The sequence below is a fragment of the Ovis aries genome, chromosome 2, assembly GCF_016772045.2.
Source record: "Ovis aries strain OAR_USU_Benz2616 breed Rambouillet chromosome 2, ARS-UI_Ramb_v3.0, whole genome shotgun sequence".
NCBI lineage: Eukaryota > Metazoa > Chordata > Mammalia > Artiodactyla > Bovidae > Ovis > Ovis aries.
The window spans coordinates 105,258,965-105,278,915 of record NC_056055.1 but is presented as its reverse complement, the minus strand read 5'-3'; the positions used below and the strand labels follow the sequence as shown (position 1 = coordinate 105,278,915).

Below are 19,951 nucleotides of genomic sequence, written 5' to 3'. Positions count from 1 at the left end.
AGCACCGTCAGCCCGTTTGCATGAAGAGGTGCTCCCGTTAGTGGGGTGTCTCCTTTGACAAAGTCCTTAGCGGATCTCCTAGTGAAAGAGGAAGAAAGGAAGTAAGACAAGGCTCAGATGGGGAATTGCACGCAGTGAGGGTCATGGGCACCAGAGGGCAGCACAAGGGTCTCAAGCATCTTGGGAGCTAAGTCCCACAGAAAAGAAGGCGGGTCACCCTGGGTCAAGCCACTCTGCAGCCCCACTCCTCAGTGTGTACATCTACCCTGGAAATAACGATGCTTGCCCTGCATCTCCAGTACTGTCCTGAGCATGGGAGATGAGATAGCTTTGAAGGAGCCTGCCGAGAAGAGTCAAGAGTCTAGGAAAAGAACTTGGCCATGTCTAAGCTGCCCCTGAGAGTAGGGCTAACTTCCAGTAGTCAGCCCCGGGGCGGGAACTCCCAGGGAGAGGAGGAATTCTGCCCGCCCCCCCCCCCCCCCACCTCCCCCCCTCCGCCCCACTCCCCGTCATTGGGACTGGGGTACCCGGTCTGCAGTCAGGACTGATCCTACAGGCCTGGGTCGGGCAGCCCTGGTTGCAGTGTCCGTGTCTCAGATGCCTGGAGCTCTAGGCTCTGGTGGAGCAAGGGCACCCATCTCCAGGGTTCCAGTGGTTGGCACAGCACCTAGTGTTCTGTGCCTCGAGGCAAGCTGTGGTTAGTGGGGGAAACACAAGCTCTAGGGCAGCGCCCCCCGCCCCCCGCCCAGTCCCTGGACTGGTCTGGGAAACGGATCTGGAAGAACGTCTGCTTCTGCTTAGCCTCTCCGAGCCTCAGTTTCCTCCTCTGTAAGCTGGTGTGGTATGTGCTGGGCACTCAGTATACAGGCCTTGCTGCTGGTGCTTGGAATTCAAGCCTCTGCCGGGTGGAGCGTAGGCTCCCTGTTTGCCGACACCGCTGGAAAAGGGGTTCTCCTGCCCCCTCCACGCAGGCAAACTGCTGACAGTGGCAAAGCCACGTTGCCATGCTTGGAGGAAAACCGCCTTGGTTTCTTTCTTTCTTTTTTTTAAAGTCTATTTGGGTTTGGTTTCGTCTAGGGTTTGGGCCATTGCGTGCGGTTTGCTTCTACTCTCCCTTGCTCGGGTTGAGGTCCTGGCCTGGAACGAGCAGCTAGAAGGGCTTTAGGACCCGGCGCGCCCCGGGCCCCGGAGCCCGGGGAGGAGAGGCTTGAATGAGAAGCTGGAGGAGGATCTTGGCTGAAAGGACTCGAGGCGGAATAGCTCCGCTGTCGCCAGGCAACCGCCCTGACGCAACGCAAAAAAAAAAAAAAAAAAAAAGTCCCTTAAAAAAAAAGAATAGTGCTGAGAATTCACCGTAGCAAGAGAGAAAGGGAGGCAGAAGCCGGCTCAGCCCCGAGGCCGGGGCCAGAGGCTGCGGAGGAGCCGGGAGCCCGCTTCGGAAGGAGAAGGCGGGGACCTGGTGACACCCCTGGAGGGGGCCTCGGAGCGCACGGGAAGGTGGGTTCGCGGCTGTGCGGGGGTGACCCCAGGTCTGGGGGCCGGTCTAGAGGTGGTTTGTCTGTTGCCTTTGGCGCCGCCAGGGGAGGGGGCTCTTGGGGCACCGCAGGTCCGCAGAACTGGCAGTAGAGGGGAGCAGCGGGGACTGCGGGAGCACCCACCTCAGGACACCCTGGAGTGGACACCCCGCACCCGCCCGCAGGAGATGAGGTCCTGCCTCACCCTCTCCTGGGGGCTTACTGCCCTCAGCGGAAGTGGGACGGGTGGGTGGCCTCCATCTCTCACGTCCCAGCTGGCCTCTTCCAGGGATAAGATCTGGGTGGAGATTTGAGCTTAGAGATATGAAAGGGAGAGCCCCAGTCGGTCTCTCCAGGTCTCCTGACCGCTGGTCACCTCCAAACCCACCTGGCCCCTTCTGTCTACTTCAGGCTCAGTGATGTGGGTGTTCCTGTCCCAAGGATGCAATCGCTAACTCAGGAGAAGTGACCCAAGGGCACTTGGGCCTGAGAGTGCTCTGAAGGGCTGAGGTCAGCGCGGTCAGCAGGAACTGCGCAGCCAGGAGGGCCTGGGGGAATGAGTAGCCCTGCGGCTGACTCCGGTCACTGAGAGAAGGCGGGCAGGTCTGTACAGCCTGTGGCCAGGAGGCAGGTGTCTGTGCACCAAGTCACGTTGACTGTTCTGCTTTTTTTTTTAAAAAAATCCCATTTTAAAAAAAAATCCTGTATCTGTTTCTCATTCCCTGTTTCTCCTGAGAAGATTTGGAAGGTGAGTTGATTCCAGGTTGTTAGACCACTGTCTCAAACCCACAGCCATGCTCTCTGGATTGTTTCCACCAGCTCCCAGCAGTTCTCAGTGAATCCCAGGTGGAATGAGCTAGATCCCGCCAACAGGGCAGTCCCTAGAGTGCCCGAGGGAGGCGTGGTTCTAAAGCAGCTTCCTTTCCGATCCCCAGAGACAGTGCCACCGCCCTCCAGGCGGGATGCTGAGCTGGGCAAAGTCCTGGGAGAGCAGAGATGGCCAGGGCGCCTCTGCCTAGCCATGTCTGCGGGGTGGGAGCTTCTGCTGGCGGGTTTCTAAGGGGCTTGGCAAAGCAGCCAGGAGCTGTACTCAGAGTGCACAGCGATGACAGCTCTTCTTCCCTGAGTGCATTTGCCAGTCGGGCATGGCTTGAGAACCCTGCACACCCAGGGTTGCCCTTCGAGGAGACATGATACCCCCATTTTACCGATGGGTCTCCAAGAGAGTCAGCAACTTGGTGCAGCGCGTGGGACTAGTGAAAGAGCAGAGAGATTCAGCCCCACATGCCTGACTCCTAAGACAGTGATCTCAAAGGGAGGCTTTGAGCATCTGAGCAGAGAGGGAAGGAACCAGATGAAAAGCAGGCTGCGTGGAGGGGCTTGTCCTGTGACCTGGGAATGTCTCAAGGGCCCCGTGGAGCCAGGAGAGAAGCCAGGCTCTGCATTCCACCTAGCTGGCTTCAATCCCACTCCCCTGAAGCCAAGAGAGGAAAGGGTCCTCCCTCACCCCCTTTTCCTCTTTTCCCACTCGAAGACCCCCAACTTCTCATGTACTTGCTGTCTTATCCTCCCAGTTACATGCATGGGATTCCACTAAATTAACAGTCCCACCTCCATATCTACCAGCTTGGCCTTTTTCCAAGAGGGACTGTGGCAGGGAAGTAAATTCAGGCAGTGCCTAAGTATCGCTGAGAGAGATCCACTGAGCCCCAGCCCAGCGAGGAAGAAACTGCTTATCAGTCTCCTCACGCATGCAGGTGGCACTCTGTAGGTACATTTTGCTCATGGAAAACTCCCTTGGCCCCACAGGAGTGTCTGGAATTCCCAGAACCTTCTGGGAGCTGTGTCTTCCCCAGAAGTCGCTCTTTGTTTGCCTGGGACACAGAGCTGTTTGCAAAGGTGGAAGATGAGTGATGGCTGGAGCAGTCTGATCTCAGTTTCCTGACTAGGCGGGAAGGGAGTTCTCACACACGAAGTGGAAATCTTCTAGGCTTAATCAAGATGACTTTCAGCACACACATGGACTCTGGGATTTGGACCTGGGCGAGAAGAAAGGGAAGGCAAATTCTGAAGCAGAGCTCAAGGGGGTGCGCATGGACTAAACAGAGGGCAGTGGGCGAGTGGACCCGGAAGGATCTGGAGGTGGGCAAGGTGGTTAGAAGGAACTTTGTCATCAGCCTGCAGAGTCTGAGCTGCCCCAGGGGGTCAAGTTGCCAACGTGAGTTAGGAAGACTGCGAATGTCAGCTTCTGCATGGTTAGGACAGCTGCCCTGGTGCAGGAAAGCCCACCGCTGCCCCCTCCCCTGCGCCCGTCTCCCTTACCCCTCCATACTTCTCTCTGGAGAGGCAGGAAAAAAGAGGAAAACAGAGAAATTGTCAAGAGAAGTTAGCAGTGTGCAGTGCCCCATACCAATCTTTTGTCCTCTTGACGCCACCCAACAGCCACCCCACCCCACCCCCATGAAAACCTAGCCCATGAAAAGCTCCTTAAAGAAGGGAATGCAGAGCATAGGAGCTATTCTCCCTGTGGGCACACCGTCTAGGAGGGTAGGGGGACAGTGAACTCCCCACCATCATGGGCCACCTCACTCCTGGCCGCTGAGCAGCAGCCTTCACACAGCCCTGGGGAGGGGTGGGGTTCACCTCCTCCCAGGCACAAACTGAGCCCCACTTCTTCAAAGCCGTCTCCCCAGGACAGCCAGAGATTCCCTCAGGTATCCTGATTCAGAGGTGGGAGCTGCTTATGCATTCCCAGAGGCTTTGTCGTCAGGCTTGTCCCTGGGGACCTGGAAGGCCCAACTCAGAGCTGGTTTCCAGGGACATAATGGGCCCAGACAGGGACCTCCGCTGCAGCTGCAGCTCAGGCTCACTGAAGGCTGAGCAGCCTTTCCTCATTCCAGGAAGCCAGCTGGGCCTGAGTGTGAGCTGGCCAACTCAGCCCTGGGAGGCCAGCTGGGTGGTGCATGGTGAGGAGTACATAGGAAGGTTCTAGATCAGGGTCCTTGACCGGGCCCTCGTCATCCTTGTCCATCATCAAGTTACAGCCGCACTGTCCCCCCGTGAACATTTACATGCATCTCGACCTGGGGACATTGCTTTACTGACCTACGGGTTTGGTCCAGACTCTCAGGCTCTGTTGTGTTGCTGTTTGTTTACTTGTTTGACGGCAGCCACTGAAAACTATGAGTTGAGAGCAAACCTCACTATCAGGCTGAATGGAAATAGGCCTCAGACTGAATTCTGCCACCCATCTAGGCATTTTTTGAACACTTGTTTATTTACAAATGGGTCCAGCAGAGGTCAGACAGCCTGTTCTGTGAGCTTGGTTCAACTCACAGTCATCTATCTCTCTAGAAGGCCCAATCATACCTCCCTCGAGGTCTTGCCCGATTCTTTCTCCCTACCCTTTCATGAGTCAAAATTCATTTGGCCAGCATATCTTGAATACCTCTGTTTTCACCAACGAGAATGCATTTCTAATGTTTACTGTGTTAATTATCAAATGTCTGGTATTGAGCAGTAAGAAAGACACTTAAGCATTTGCCAGAGCCCCTTCTGGAGTAGGGAATCCTACACTAGGCTCCCGCCTGGGGTTGGGATGTCCCTTGTTGAATGCAGCTGGTTTCCGCTGGCCTCACAATACCACATGGAACATCTCATGTCTGTGAAGGATTTTAAGGTCAATCATTGACATCTCACCAAGGAAGCGTAAGATGCTAGCTCTGTTCTCAAGGAGTGCAGAGTCTGATCAGAGTTGCTGAAGAGAACAGACCATTTGTGCAGCCCAGAGTTCTGGTCTGACAGTAGAGTGATATTCTGCAAATTCTGTGGCACACAGAAATGAGCGAGCTAACTTCAGTGGTTTGGTAGCCAAGGAGTGTTCAGCCAAGCACTGTCATGGGTAGGAGGGGACTGTCTTACTAGAGGCATAATTAAGAATTCACATATAGACTTTGGATCCTTGCAAGGCTTTGCAATTGATTCCATCATGATCCCAAGGTCAGAGAATTAGTGTCAGGGCTTAGCCATCAACCCACACCCACCAACAGCCAGCCCTGCCTCATCCCTAACCTGTTCCATCTCTTTCTCCATTTCTTTCTCCAACTCCTGATTCCTGCCCTTTGTGATGTGTGAATTCAGGCAGCTCAGCATCTGGCTGTGTTCAGCTCATGCTGACACCAAAGGGGAGCAAGGTCACACATCCTACTTTCTGTTCTGCCCGGGGCCCCAGAGAGTGCAGGGCTGTGCTTTGGGGGAGCTGCAGACAGAGCTCCCACACATCCTTAGTACAGGACTTGCCCAAACACAGGAAAACTCTGAGGGCCCTGCACCCCCCTGAGAAGTCAGCATGCCCAGACAGACTATGCAAGAAGCCAGTGAAACTTCCTAGGAAGTCCTTGCCAAACCATTAGGCTTTGGAACTTTCGATGCAGAGGGAAACAGAAAACCAGTCATCCCAACAGTTTCCCATTTGAGCCTGACCTGGTTGCTTCCGCTTATTTGAAGTTGAAGCCCGTTATCTTGTGGACTCAGATAGTCCTAACTCTGACTTGTCTGGGAGCTGAGACAAATGCCAACTAGGGGACCCTTGGGTGTGGGGTGGATACACCCCATGGGAGAGGATGCACGGCTCCTGCACCCTCAGCTGTGAGACGTTCCCTGTTCTTAGAGTGTCTGCTCAAACAGCCTTCTACTTTGATCTCTGCAAATTGCTGTAAAGGCCACTCTGCATCTGCTTTCTGCCCCCTAATCCCCGATGCCATGGCCTTTGGCCAGAAGAACCCCGCGGTCACATGCAGCGGTCGGCCGGGCAACGAAGGGTTGCCTCACCCCTCCTGCACATCTCTGCCTCGTCAGGGTTCTCACGGAGGAGAACCTCCGCCTCGGACTCTGTGTTTCCCATGGCTAATCCCCCCACTCCCCCCGAGGGACCCTCAGATTCTCAGGCACCTTTCTCCCGCCTGTCGCCTGTCGGAGCCCAGCAGCCCTTTCCCAGGGCCTCGCAGCCTTGGAAGGGACACGGTGGTGGGGATGCTGTGTGGCCCGGCGGCCCCTCCTCTCCTTTCAGCCCAGCAGTAAATTACATCTGCGGCTCCCGGGAGCCAGGACCTCTTCCCAACCCGGGGGGAGACACAAGTCTTTTTCGGAGGTTTTCTCGGCCACCTCTTTCACTGGGGAAAATGATAGGAAAGGTCTCTCCATTCCCAGCCTCAGCGGGAGGCTTATGTGGCCTCTCTCTGCGGCGGGGAGCAGGCCCATCAATTATTCAGTGTGGACCGAGCTCTTTGAAAGCACAGAAGTCCTGACAAGTATTTTTATAGATCCTTGCCTGCTTACAGTGTCCCAGCGAGACAGAGCAAGCTTTCTCCGTATTTCAGACATTGGAAGCTCCACTTGGAGTCAGAAGATGTAGGTTCAAGCCCAGCCAGCTCCCCGAACGGAGCTGTGTGACCCCAGGCAAGTCTTGCAACATCTCTGGTTTGTGGCTTCTCTGTTATGTTCTCAGGAAGGTCTTTCCACCCCAGGTCATCGAGTGAGTATGGGGAGACGTTTGTAAACTGCAGTGTGATTTCCCAGTGCTTGTGATGGCCCCTGTGATTTCAGGTGTGGACAAGGGAGCTCTGAGTGATAACCTGAGGTGCAGCCATTAGCACAGCACTTGCAAACCCAGCTTCACTGGGAGAGACGCCTGGGAGAGCGCGGGTGAGTGGGTTCCTCTGTCCCTGCCCCCTGTGAGTGCGACTTTGTGACAAGGTGACAACCCCATGGGGTGCTGTGGTCTAGACTCTGCACTTATTGGCAGGGAACAAGGGTCAAGGCCATTGTCCCCAGACCGTGCATTTCAGAGGGGAGAAGCGAAACCCTAAGGGGAAGTGAGTCACCACAGTCACTCGAGTTGGTGGGGGTGGAGATGGGGTTCTTGGAGCAGACTCCCAGGTCAGGGACGCCTCTCTCCCACCCAGGCTGGGCCTGGCCAAAATGGGGGACCCAGTCCCCTCCCCCAGCAGCAGCCCTGGGACCCCTGGAGCAGGCGGCGAGGGAGTGAGGAATGTAGCACCCCCAGCCTCCTTCCACCCGTCCGCTGGGCGAGAGGACCGCGGAGCAGAGTGAGACGGTGTCTGAACTAGGCTCAGAGACTTGTCGGGAGAAGGCAATGGCAGCCCACTCCAGTGCTCTTGCCTGGAGAATCCCAGGGACGGGGAGCCTGGTGCACTGCCATCTATGGAGTCGCACGGAGTCGGACATGACTGAAGCGACCTAGCAGCAGCAGCAGCAGCAGCAGCAGCAGAGACTTGTCAAATTCAAACATGAGGCTACATGGAAAGGCTTAAACATCAAGTTGAGACCAGCTTCCTAAACCATCTCTGCCCTCCCCACTCAGACTCACTAGAAACATTCTGACCTTGAACTTGCAGGGGGTCTTCTACTGGGCAGGAAACCATCTGGAGGTGTGAATTTGTTCACTGGTTCACAGCACCACCATCCTCAGCGTTTAGTGAACACCCGCTATTTGCAGAACTCGGAACACAAAAGAGAAAGGAAGGTCCTTCCCATCAAGGAGCTAGACGGTGGTCAGGGAGCCTAGACGCTCTCACGGTTCAAGGTCACACAGGCCTTGGGTACAGCGCGAGTGACAGTGCTGGGAGCATTCAGAGGGTGGCTTGGAAGGTGGGGTTTCCTAGAGGACTTTGGAGAGGAGACTAGCCCTCAGATGAGCTTCCAAGCAGAGCTCTAGACCCAGCGAAGAGAAGGGCGTCCCTCAAGGGCCAGTGATGGACAAAGGATAAAACCGACTGTCAGAAAGTCTTCCTTCTTTCATTCATCCTATCATCACTTCTTCACTTGTTCATTGAGTTTATTGAGCACCTACTGTGTGCTTGGCACGGTTCTGAGCGCTAGGATCACAGTGGTGAACAAGACGAGGTCCCTGTGCTCGAGCTTACGTTCCCATGGGTGACACATTGATCACTGTGTGATATCCTAGTTATGTGAGTGGGAAGAGCTACAAGGAACAAGGAAGCAGGGACATCCCAGTGGGCTGGTCAGAGCTGGTGTCTGTGGAGGTGGCATCTGAGTGGTGGTGTGAGATCGGGGAGAAGTCAGTTGATAGAGCAAGGCATGAGGGCGGGGGGCACAGTCTCAGAGTCTTAGAGGAAATGGCTGGAGTCTCACGGTGGTTTGGGGCAGGAGGAGGGATCTAGGCAGCCAAGGGGTGGCTTTCTGGAAGTGAGTGAAGGGTTCTCCTGGTGGCAGCTTGCGGCCCCTGAGGAGCACATCATGGGTGGATGGGAGGAACCCAGGTACCACCCCACTGTCCTCACCAGCCTCCCCCACTGTGCACATCCAGAGCACAACCGCAATAAAGCCCACCCCACCACACACATGCACACGTGCACACACAAATGCATAGACACACACACACACAATGTCCCAATTCATGCGCCCCCACCGTGCACCCACAGTTGGTACCCAGGGTCCTGTCTCTGCACCATGTCTTCCCCATCTCAGGTGCTCCCAACACCAGCTTTGACCAAGACCAGGAATAGAGATGAGCTGGGAAAGAAGATCTGTGCAGGGCCAAACCAGCAGTGTCCCCTCCTGCCTCGGTCTCCATGGCAACCTCAGAGGAGGCGAGAAAACACGCTCTCTGGCAGCTCCTGGAAGTGCCCTGGAGACTGTGGGTCGCTCCATGGGGCACAGGGCTGTGTCCCCCAGCCTCTCACCCCGGTTGTTAGGGCTCCCACGAGTCTACAGAGCACAGATGGGGTTTCCCAGCCTCCATCGGCCACCGGAGGTCAGTCCTGAGGCCCAGCCCTGGGCTCTCCATTTAAAATAAGCATCAGGGTTTTATGACGAAACCCCATACTGAAAAGCCAGCCTCATCACAACTCCACCTCTGTGCCCCACACCTGTCACTCACCTGGAACAAAGAGGGATTCGCTGCTTTAGAAGAGGAAAGAAAAAGATTCGGCTGTGAGTCATGGCCTCAGCCACCTTGGAAGTTCATACTGTGAAGTGCAGACTGCAGAGCGCTCTCCCCCGACTCTGTCCTTTCAGCCCTGCGGGTGGCTGCGGGACAGACACTGCAGCCACTTCATTTTCAAAAGAGGGGCGAGACCCAAGTCTCCCAGCTCCCGCTGGAGAGGGATCGCCCCCTCCCAGAGGACGGCCCTGCAGCAGGAAGCGGGGGTCCCTTTGTCCTCAGACCCGGCAGCCTCTGACCTGCTCTCGGGGCATACCTGTGGGCGGAAGGTGGGGCTCTGTAGCCCTGCTGGGAGGTGGCTGGTGGGCCTGGCCTGGCTAAGGCCAGAATGGGTGCTGCCGCTCTCCTCCTGCTTAGGTGGCCCCTCCGCCCTGGGCCTGAGCCCCTCTGATAGGTATTTTAGGCCTCAGGACACAGAAAACACAGCCACAGGGAGGCTCTCTTTTAGGGACTGGCGGGTCCAGCCTGACTCAGGAGAAGGTGGATGAGCAGAGGCGGTGGAAGGCACAGCAGTGGACCCAGAGCTGGAGGTGCGGCCCCGGGAGTGGGCCCCGCAGCTGGGTCTGTCTTCTGCAGGGACGTTTCCACAGCGAAGAACCGGCTACGCTGCGGCTGGGGCGCTCACAGGATCTGACTTTCCTCAGCAAGGCAGATCTGGCCGGGATGGGGCGCCTTAAGGGGACCCTGCATGTTTCCCAGTTCCCTGCTGCTGGAGGCCAGGGCCAGCCTCAGACGCGTGTGCAGGAGAGCCTGTGCTGCGGGTATCCCCCCAGTGAACACCAGAGCGTGTCAGCTGAGGCACGGGGACCCACGGGTGGCACTTCTGCTAGAAGGAGCAGCAGAAGTGTAAATTTACCCGTATGGAAAATTCTTATTGCATCCTCATCAAGCATTACCCATAGTAGGTTGTAAATTAGCAAACAATCAACTGTGGATGCAGGTGGAGTCTTTTTTTTTTTTTTTTCCCTAAATGTTTATTTATTTGGCTGCACTCCCTCTTAGTTGAGGCATGTGGGATCTAGTTCCTCCCAGGGTTTGAACCTGGGCCCCCTGTGTTGGGAGGGCAAAGTCCTAGCCAATGGACCACCAGGGAAGTCCCTGCAAATGGACTCAGTAAAAGCTTCTTTGAGTGGACAGAAGTCATCCAGCCTCAACTGGAGGTGGCACCGTCCCATCTAAGGGACACGTAGAAATGGGGGGAGAGTCTTTTGGTCTTCATCTTATTTTATGACACTGCTTAGCCCTCAGTTATATGCCTTGGCTCCCCAAATGAAGTGTTTGTCCCCCTCATTTCCAAGAGTCAGCCCTCATGAGGCTCAGAGTCCAGTGGAGGAGACCGTGGAGAAAGTTCCTGGTAGAAGTGCTGTGGTCTAAGAGGGACACCGAGCCCACTGTTTTGAGCCAACCTGGGGCCAGACCACAGGGGTTCAGTTCCCGCCTTTTTAGTTGGTTCTGTGACCTGGGGCTGGCTACTCTACCTCTCAGGGCTTTGGTCTCCTCACCTCGGTCATGGAGACGGTGATAATGCATGCCTCGTGCGGGTATTGTGAGGACTGGACATGTTCGTGCATGCGAAGCTCTTAGAACAATGCCTGGCTTGAGCTGCTCCGAGGAGATGTGACCTAATCTTGCTGTGATGACATAATTGTTTCCCCGATGTGGTCTCGTGGCATTGCGGGGGCACGTGCAGCATGGGCAAGTCGAGGAAGACTTGAAGGGGGAACATTCCTGAGAACTGAGATGTGGAAGGGAGCAAAGGGCGTTCTGGGCTGAGGGAAACAGCTTGTGCAAAGTCACAATGGCCGCGCGGGGGCCTGGGATTCAGTGTTGGAGAGGTTTGTGTATCACGGAGAAGAAATGAGTCCCTTCTAGTGGAGAACCCCAGACTAGAAGCAGTAGATTGGAGCCTGGGGATCCAGACTGCTGGAGAGAGTGACTGAGACTTTCTTAGGAAAACGCGGGGCAATGCGGGGTGGGGGGGAATACTTCCCTGGTGGTCCAGTGGTTAGGACACTCCCAATGTAGGGGGCCTGGGTTCAATCCCTGGTCAGGGAACTAGATCCCACATGCCGCAACTAAGACCCAGCACAGCAAAATAAATAAAAAGTATTAAAAAAAAAAAAAAAAGAGAGAGAGAGAACAAGTGTCCCATGAGAGAGAGAGAGATGAGAGAGAATGGGTCTTCAGCATCCTTCCTGCTCTGAGAGCCCATCTAGGAAGCGGGTTTGGAAGTTGTCCAGGAGGATAGATTAGGTCATCTTGGGATGAGATGTTGGCCGCATGACTGGGCTGCACCCACCTGACTTCCCCAGCAGCCGGGGCATTAGCTCATGGCTGGCACGGCGTCCTTTGTAGCAGCCACCAGGCGCCCAGAGCGAGCCAGGAGCGTGTTTGAACAGCAGTGCTTGTGTGTGGTGTGGGTCCCAGGTGCTGACACGTCACCACTACAGGAGCTGATCACCCCAGGGCTTGTCTTCTGCTTCAGGAACTTCAGGTTCTCCTGCAGCTCAGTGGCTGCCTGGCGGGGCGTGCCCAGGCCTGGTGGGATTACCGTCCAGCCTTGTTTTTCTGGACGTCCCGGGTCCTGGATCTGGCAGCCTTCTCTGGCTTCTCTGCTGGGGCTCTCTTTGCCAAGTCCCCAAAGAATGCCACTTCGTCTCAGGCTTACTGTAGACCAGGCACTGTTAAGGGCTTGATATTTGTCACCTTGCCTAGTTTTCACAATGACCTACAAAGTTGATAGCATTTCCCTCGGGGCCAGCTTCATGAGCAAGGGACCTGGGCAGCCCCACAGGGCCCTGTCCTTGGGATCACGCTCTGCTGTTCCTGTCTTGAAAATCTTAGTACTTTTTTTTTAGGCTGCCCCTCAGGTCTTAGTTGTAGCATGTGGGACCTTTCACTGCGGCGTGTGGACTCTCTAGTTGTGGCTTGCGGGCTCGGTAGTAGTGGCTCTGGTTTAGTTGCTCTGCGGCACGTGGGATCTTAGTTCCCTTACCAGGGATTGAACCCGTATTCTCTGCATTGCAAGGTGGATTCTTAACCACTGGACCTTCAAGGAAGTCCCCAACCTTGTTAGTACGTGGTAACAAGGTGCCCTTTTACATTTTGCACCAAGCCCAGCAAACTACATAAGGAGTCCTGATTCTCCCCATTTGTCAGGAGAAGACAGAAGCACGGAGTGGTCTGAAGCCACATGCCGAAGATCACAGAACTGGGCCCGTGGGGGACTGACGCCAATGCCTATGCCCCCTGGAGGAGGCTGACCCAAGTCCCTCAGCCTTCCTGAGCTCGATCTTCCCATTCTTGAAATAGGGCGATACCACCTGCTCCTCACTCCCCCTGTGGCTCAGCTGGTAAAGAATCTGCCTGCAGTGTGGGAGACCTGGGTTCGATCCCTGAGTTGGGAAGATCCCCTGGAGAAGGGAAAGGCTACCCACTCCAGTATTTTCCCTGGAAAATTCCATGGACTGTATAGTCCCTGGGATCGCAGAGCCGGACATGACTGAGTGGCTTTCACTTTCGCTTCTTTCACCTGCTCCTCAGGGCAGCCATGAGGTTTGGGGGAGCAGACAGACACAGCAGGGGAGCCTCGTGTGCTCACGCTCAGCCGATCAGGGATCAGCACGGGCTGACTCCCACAGGCGCGCCTGCTGATACCGCCAAGTCGTCCTGACACTGTCTTGGAACTGATGCAGAAACTGCTGATTAAAATAAGCTCCCCACCCCCAGGAGGCAGCTACACACGAGAGTGGTCAGAGCTGTTTCCCCCGAGAAGGAGCACGCCTCCTATCAGGTCCTCCCTCTGCAGGGAGGGTGCAGCCGGCAGAAAGGGAGGCAGACAGACGTCCCGGTAGCTTCTTCTGCTCACAGATCTCAGGGCTCATCTCCTTAAAAGGCTTTGCTGTAAATCGCCAGCACTCCTCTGTCAGTGGAGGATGCCTGCAGGGTAAAACCACCCTGGGCACACTCCAGCCAGAATCTGGCACCCCAGCAAAGAGGTGGACGGTGCCTGGGAGGGGCCCTTGCTGCTGCTGCTAAGTCGCTCCAGTCATGTCTGACTCTGTGCAGCCTCATAGACGGCAGCCCACCAGGCTCCCCCGGCCCTGGGATTCTCCAGGCAAGAACACTGGAGTGGGTTGCCATTTCCTTCTCCAATGCAGGAAAGTGAAAAGTGAAAGTGAAGTCGCTCAGTCGTGTTCGACTCTTAGCAACCCCATGGACTGCAACCTACTAGGCTCCTCCGTCCATGGGATTTTCCAGGCAAGAGTAGTGGAGTGGGGTGCCATTGCCTTCTCCAGGGAGGGGCCCCAGACAGAGGCTAATGGGTCTTTAGATTTGGAGAGATTCTTGAGAAGCCTAGACGACAGGGAGGCTGCATAGAAGGCCCCCATGAGAATACCCCCCATTTGCAGGGTGTGCTACGCCTACAGAAAGTCCACACAAGCCTTAGTTCTGCCAGTGTCCCAAACCTAGGGGGCTGGTCTTGTCACTCTCCATTTTGCAGATGAGGAACCTGAGGCTCAGCGAGCCTGGCAGCACCTACAGCTAAGCGATCTGACTCCAAGTCTCATGCCTCTGTGCCAAGACCTAGTGGTTCTCAGCCCCGGTCCTCTCAGATCACGTGGGGAACTTTAAAATATGTTGATGCCTGAGTCTGGCTACAGACTAACTGAGTCAGTACCCCTGGGCCAGGCCTGGGACTCATGTTGTGGAGGTTCCTCAGGGGATTCTCATCTGTGTGACTGGAGCTGAGAGCTAGGTTTCTCTGCCATCAGCGGGGGGAAGATTTATTTTCATTCCTGGAGCCAGGTGCAGTACATCCCTCTGGTCAGATGCGATCTCAGGAAGAGGTTGCAGGAACCGTCCAGAGAGACAGCAGGCTCAGCTCTTGAATAACTCCAAGCCCAGGCAGGAGATGAGCCCACAGCCTCCCGAGTGGCCCAGCCCTCACACCATCGCCCCTTGCCTGGTTCCCATCACCCTAGACACACAATCACAACTCTTGGTTCCAGTTTTTCTCCTTAGGCGCATCCAGGTCAATACAAATCTCTTCATTCCCCACCTTTTCAATACCGAGTGTCCCCTCCGGGCTGCAGATGTCTTCTTGTTGTTTTTTTGTCCCCCATGGAAGCTTTATCTTGGACGTTGTTCCCCGTTCAGTCTTTTGCCCAACCTCATGCCCTCACACAAATTTTCAAAACTCACCCTGAAAACCAAGGACTCCTCTTCTCTGCCCAAATGAAAGCTCTCCCACTCTGATGGCCCACCTCCACCTGCCTAGACCCTGTGGGACACGGAGGCTGGGAGCCCAGGGCCTGATTCTGGCTCAGTTACTTCCCCGCCTGCCTGTGATGGGACAAGGGCCTGGCTCTCACCTCCTCCACGGGGGTGGGAAGGCCGAGTCAGATCAGAGAACTGCAGCCCCAGCCTGGGAGGTGCTGCTGTGTGGGCATATTAGGCGAACGTGAGAACCATCTTTGTAGAAGGTGAGTCATGGCCTCGCTCCATTTAACAGTCCACCTGAGTGCAGCCTGCTCTTTCTCTGCAGGTTTCTTGCTTCCTGCTCTGCTGAGGTGAGGTAAGGTGTTGTCCTTGGAGAAAGAAGCTGAGGGTGTGCAGTAGGACTCGCCCTGAGGAACCGGAGCCTAGGAAGGGGCTGTAGTGGGCAGGGTGGGGCGGAGTCAGGGGTCTCTGGACCCAAGGCTCACCTGAGTCTGCCTGGGGACTACCCTTTCCCTCCCGCTGGCAGCCTTAGCTCAAAGAGACCTGAGCCTGCGTCCTTACTAATCACTGGGAGCTCTTGGGTGAGCCATGTAACCTCTGGAGACTCTGACTCCTCATGCATAACATGGAGACAAAAATAAGTAATTATAGACTTACAGGGAGGATTAAATGAGATAATAGGGGTGGAACCATTTCCTAAATTGTAAGACACCGTACAAAGTCCAACTTTACTGCATCGACTTCAGGTACTAAGCCTCTCTGAGCCTCCGCGTCCCCTCCTGAGACTGCGTCCAAGGGAGGGGTCAGCACTGACGTCATTCCAATCCTTCCTGCAGGTCCCACACCAGTCAGCAGCCTCCCGCCGCCTGCCCTTCCTGCGAAGGGGACCAGGTCCATCCTGCATCCCCACTGGAGTCTGATCTGCCTGCCCCTCCAGCACTGATAGATCTTCTTGGCAAAGCAACCCCCAAAGATTCCTGCTAATGCTTGTCTGTTCCTGCCTCTTGCAAAGCATGGCGCCCACAGCACTCCAGGAAGCCTCTTAAGCCCTGAACGTCGGCAGCTGCTCCAGTGGACACTGTGCGGGTCCCCTCTGCCCCCTCTAGACTCCAGGAGCCGTGCCCTTCCTAGCGATGCCCTTGGGAGCCTCGGCCCCCGCTGGATGAGACCCTTCCAGAGCAGGACCCGATCTTGCTGCCCACCAAGAATCCCACGGCACCTTCCACCACCTCTCATGTCTGGCTGTCCGGGCAGGTTCTAGAATGTCTGTGCCCCAGATCCAAGTAGAAGAAGTGGCTGGTGGGGAAGAAGGGCCGGCAGGAACAACCCCACCTCCAGATGACCACCTCCGGAGCCTGAAGGCCCTCACGGAGAAACTGAGGCTGGAGACCCGCAGGCCTTCCTACCTGGAGTGGCAGGCCAGGCTGGAGGAGCAGACGTGGTCCTTCCCAAGGCCGGCGGCCGAGCCGCGGGGCTCTGCGGAGGAGGAACCCTCGCTCCTGAGAACGAGGGCACTCAGGCCGCATCCCCCACCTAATGGGAGGGCGAACCCGGACGGGCCACCGCCCACTGGCAAGCTGGAGGGCTTTGAGAGCATCGACGAAGCTATAGCCTGGCTCAGGAAGGAGCTGGTACGTAAGTGGCTGTCCAAGCCTTTCTCTGTCTCTGTCTTCCCCTGCTAATTTCACATCTTCCTATTCAGACAAGGGTGGGCCTCATTATTATGTAGGTCCATGTGGTCCGTGTGTCCATCAGCCCCCAACCACAGTACTTACAGAGAGCGTGAGCCCGTGTTCTGAAGGTGTCCCCAGCCTTCCTGATGCCACCCCGAAGCCACAGCATTCCACACTGAATGGTCCAAGAGCTGAGCGGTCCAAGGAGCGAGTGAGGTGCTTGCTGTCAGTTGCTGATCCTCCTAGAGCCAGGTGAAGTCGGGTCTGGCAGAAGAGTCTCTTGTACTCCTTCCTGGACTGTGACTGTGCCTCCTCCTGTCTGAAACCCTGTCATCCTGCCATCCGCCCTTGTGATCCTTTATTCGGCAGCCACTCTCCCCACGGCGCTGTGCTGGGCAGTGGGGCTGTGTAGCTTGGGCTCAGCCCAGCAGTGCACATTGAGGGGTGAATAGGGAGATGCCTGGGGTGACATGGCTGATCAGGCCTGGTGGGGCTGAAGCCTTTGGGCTGAGCCTCGGAGACTAGAAATGGCCAAGAAACCAAGGCTTCTCTGGTGGCTCAGAATGTAAAAATCCGCCTGCATGCAATGCAGGAGACCTGGATTAGATCTCTGGGTCAGAAAGATCCCCCGGAGAAGGGAATGGCAACCCACTCCAGTATTCTTGCCTGGAGAAGCCCATGGACAGAGGAGCCTGGTGGGCTACAGTCCATGGGGTTGCAAAGAGTCTGACACGACTGAGCAACTGACACATGGGATGAGAGGGCACCCAGGTGGAGTAAGTGTGAGCACTGGGCGTGCATTGGGAGCTGGGACCAGCAGCTCAACTCTTTTTCTGCCCATGCCCATGGCAGACTCCATCAGTGTGGTGCTCAGCTCACGAGAAGGCGGGCAGAACTGTGTCGTTTGGCTCTTCTTAACCACTGCACTATATGATGTCTTCCAAAGGCAGTTGATTTTGTTCTGTGGCTCCTAAAAATGTCAGTTCCCAAGAGATGTCGGCAGGCCGTCAACAGAACGTGTAGGGTGGGGCAGCGGGAAAAACAAAATTGGCGAGAGTCCAGCCCTTATACTGTGGTCTCTTTGAATCCTAGAGCAGACCTGTGCAATTGCTATTATTGTCTCCATTATACAGATGAGTAAACTGAGGCTCATAGGAGTCAGACGACCTGCCCAGAATTATATGACTAGTAAGTGGTGAACTCAGCCTTTACCAGCGACAGCAGAGCTTTGGGGAGAGAGGCCGTAGGTGAGAGGGGGTCCCCCCACAGGGCCCTGTCATCGGGCAGGCCTCTTCAGGTGGCAGGTAGAGAAACTCTCAAAGCAGAGACTCTCCAACTCTAATGGAGGATTCTGATCCTGTTAAAATGAAGATTCTGATCCTACAGGAAGGAAATCCATGATTCTGAATTTCCAACAAGCTCCAAGACAGTGCTGTACTGCTGGTCCATGGACCACACTTTGAGAATCTAGGACTGAAAAGCAGGCAAGACGGGGGTCAGAGAACCAAGACAGGACCTCAGAGGGAAGTCCCAGGACCCCCAGGCTTGTGCCCCAAGCCCTGTCCCCGCCGCATCTACCTTTCAGGCTTGGGCTTCCCGAGTTTAAGTCACAGCATCCCATGCTGAGTGGTCTACAAGCTGAGTTTGTTCAGAAGACCGTGAGCCTGAGGCCAGAGCAGCCCTAATGCAGATGGGCAGGCAGGCCAACTGAAATATGCAACTCTGCCTGCTCCTAAGATTAAACACTAACAAAGGCCACCTATAAAATCCTTTGCTTGGCCTGAAAACAGAGTTGAACGTTTGATCAACATGCCCATTCTCTAGTTTTAAGTCTCAAACACCAGACTTCATGTCATTGTTTTCTTAATTTGTCATCTATTAACTTGTTGAAGGTGTCATTAAAAATTACCCATAAAAAAAAATACTCATTTCAAAATTGGTTTCAATAACCTTTGTTTTATTTTAAGCCCAGAGTCAAGTTTTCTCTATACCTGGGTGGACTCTCTCTGGCAATTTGTCAGGCTCACTTGCAAATAGGTCTTTTCTCTCGATGTGGCCAAGGAAACCAATTAAAAATCTGCAGTGCAGTCAGCCGTGTGGCTGTTTGCCCTCCACGATGCCAAACTCAGTTGCTTAGGAGTTTGGGCTCAGTTGTGGGTCTGTGCCCTGAACAGGTCTCTGTCTTATCCTGGGACAGTTGATGCAGCGAGTGAGGTGTGTGCGTGCTCAGGCGTGTCTGACTCTTTGGGACCCCGTGGACTATAGCCTGCCAAGTTCCTCTGTCCATGGGATTTTCCAGGCAATCATACTGGAGTGGGTTGCCATTTCCTCCTCCAGGGGATCTTCCTGACCCAGGGAATGAGTGAGGTGCTTGTTGTCAATTGCTGACCCTCCTAGAGGCAGGTGAAGCTGGGTCTGTAAGGATGGGTGGTCCACTCCTGCCTCCTAGGAGGCCAGTTCAAAGGTAGAGTGACTGCTTGAATGCTGGTTTGTTTCCAAGGCCAGAGAGGATCCTAGCAGCGCCAGCAGGGTCTGCCCTCCCTCTCAGCTTTGACTGCAGGGCAAGTTCAGGCACTCCTGACAGCCCCAGGGACTTACAAGTAGTGGGTTTCCCTTCAGAGTCACTCACTGTGGGTGGAAGGATGGTGGGAATACTTAAAACCCTGCTGGCACTATTTCTCCAGCCAGCAAGACCTGACCTTTGGTTCCCCGAGTGTCCAGGAGAGGTGTTGCCACCCAGCCATGGCAGACAGTGCTGCCAGCTCTGTACTGGGCAGCTTCGGCCCCATGACTCCCTAGGTTCGCTCTCTTGGAAGACAGACTTGGAGCCGGGTGAAATGACCCTCTGTGACTCGGCTTGATCCGGGTTGCTCCCGCTGCTAGAGGTCACAGCCTCCAGCTTCCCACCTCCAGAGTAGCCTCACTAGGTGGCCAAGGAGCCTGGAGTTGGTGATGGGGGCAGGGAGGGGGTGGGCAATGCTTCAGGAAGGGGTCAGCTAAAAAGGGCATGGCCCTGAAGCTGTGGGACTCAGCCCTCTAGCTAAGCCTGGAATTCAGAGCATCGCGAACCTCTGACCCCAGAGTCCACAGCCCAAGAGGAAAAGAGATGGTCCCTTCTGCCTTCTGTCTTCAATCCTAAAACATTCCCCTTGCCAGCTTGAAGGATAAAGGAAAGGGAGAAATCGTCTCCTTGGCCTGTGCAGAGCCAAAACTAAAACCAAAAAAATAAAAATAATAATAAAAAAAATCCCAGCTTCCTAAGTGCTTGTCTTTGTGGCAAGAACCCCTGAGCATCAACAGATATTTTTCTCTAAGCCTCATGCAGGTGTTTGATCCCCACAGACAAAGCCTCCCGCCAAAAAGGTGTTTATGGTTGTTAGAAAAAGGAAAAGAAACCTGCCAGGTTTTAATAACTGTAAGGCCTGCTGTGTCAGGAGTTCTGTGCCCACAGCTCAGGTCCAGCTTCTCCAGGTTAACCTTCTCTTGCCTGTGCTGCCCGCTTGACAAGCATGTGACAAGGGTGTCCACACACTGCCCTCTGAGGCCAGTGTTATCCA

At 55.2% G+C, this 19,951-nt stretch overlaps 1 protein-coding gene across 3 annotated transcripts in view; it reads left to right on the top strand.

Moving 5' to 3' along the window:
• Nucleotides 1–1,187: 1,187 nt before the first annotated feature.
• FAM167A (family with sequence similarity 167 member A) overlaps nt 1,188–19,951 on the top strand; it is a 31,450-nt gene continuing 12,686 nt past the window's right edge. The window contains exons 1-4 of one of the 3 annotated variants that reach the window (XM_060411036.1): nt 1,188–1,497; nt 7,119–7,268; nt 14,304–15,076; nt 15,558–16,352. In XM_060411036.1, the coding sequence (XP_060267019.1) occupies nt 15,984–16,352 (369 nt within the window). In that variant the 5' untranslated portion in view covers nt 1,188–1,497; nt 7,119–7,268; nt 14,304–15,076; nt 15,558–15,983. The remainder of the gene's footprint in view (nt 1,498–7,118; nt 7,269–14,303; nt 15,077–15,557; nt 16,353–19,951) is intronic. The other 2 variants (XM_027964614.3, XM_004004448.6) reach the window with 2 other exon arrangements.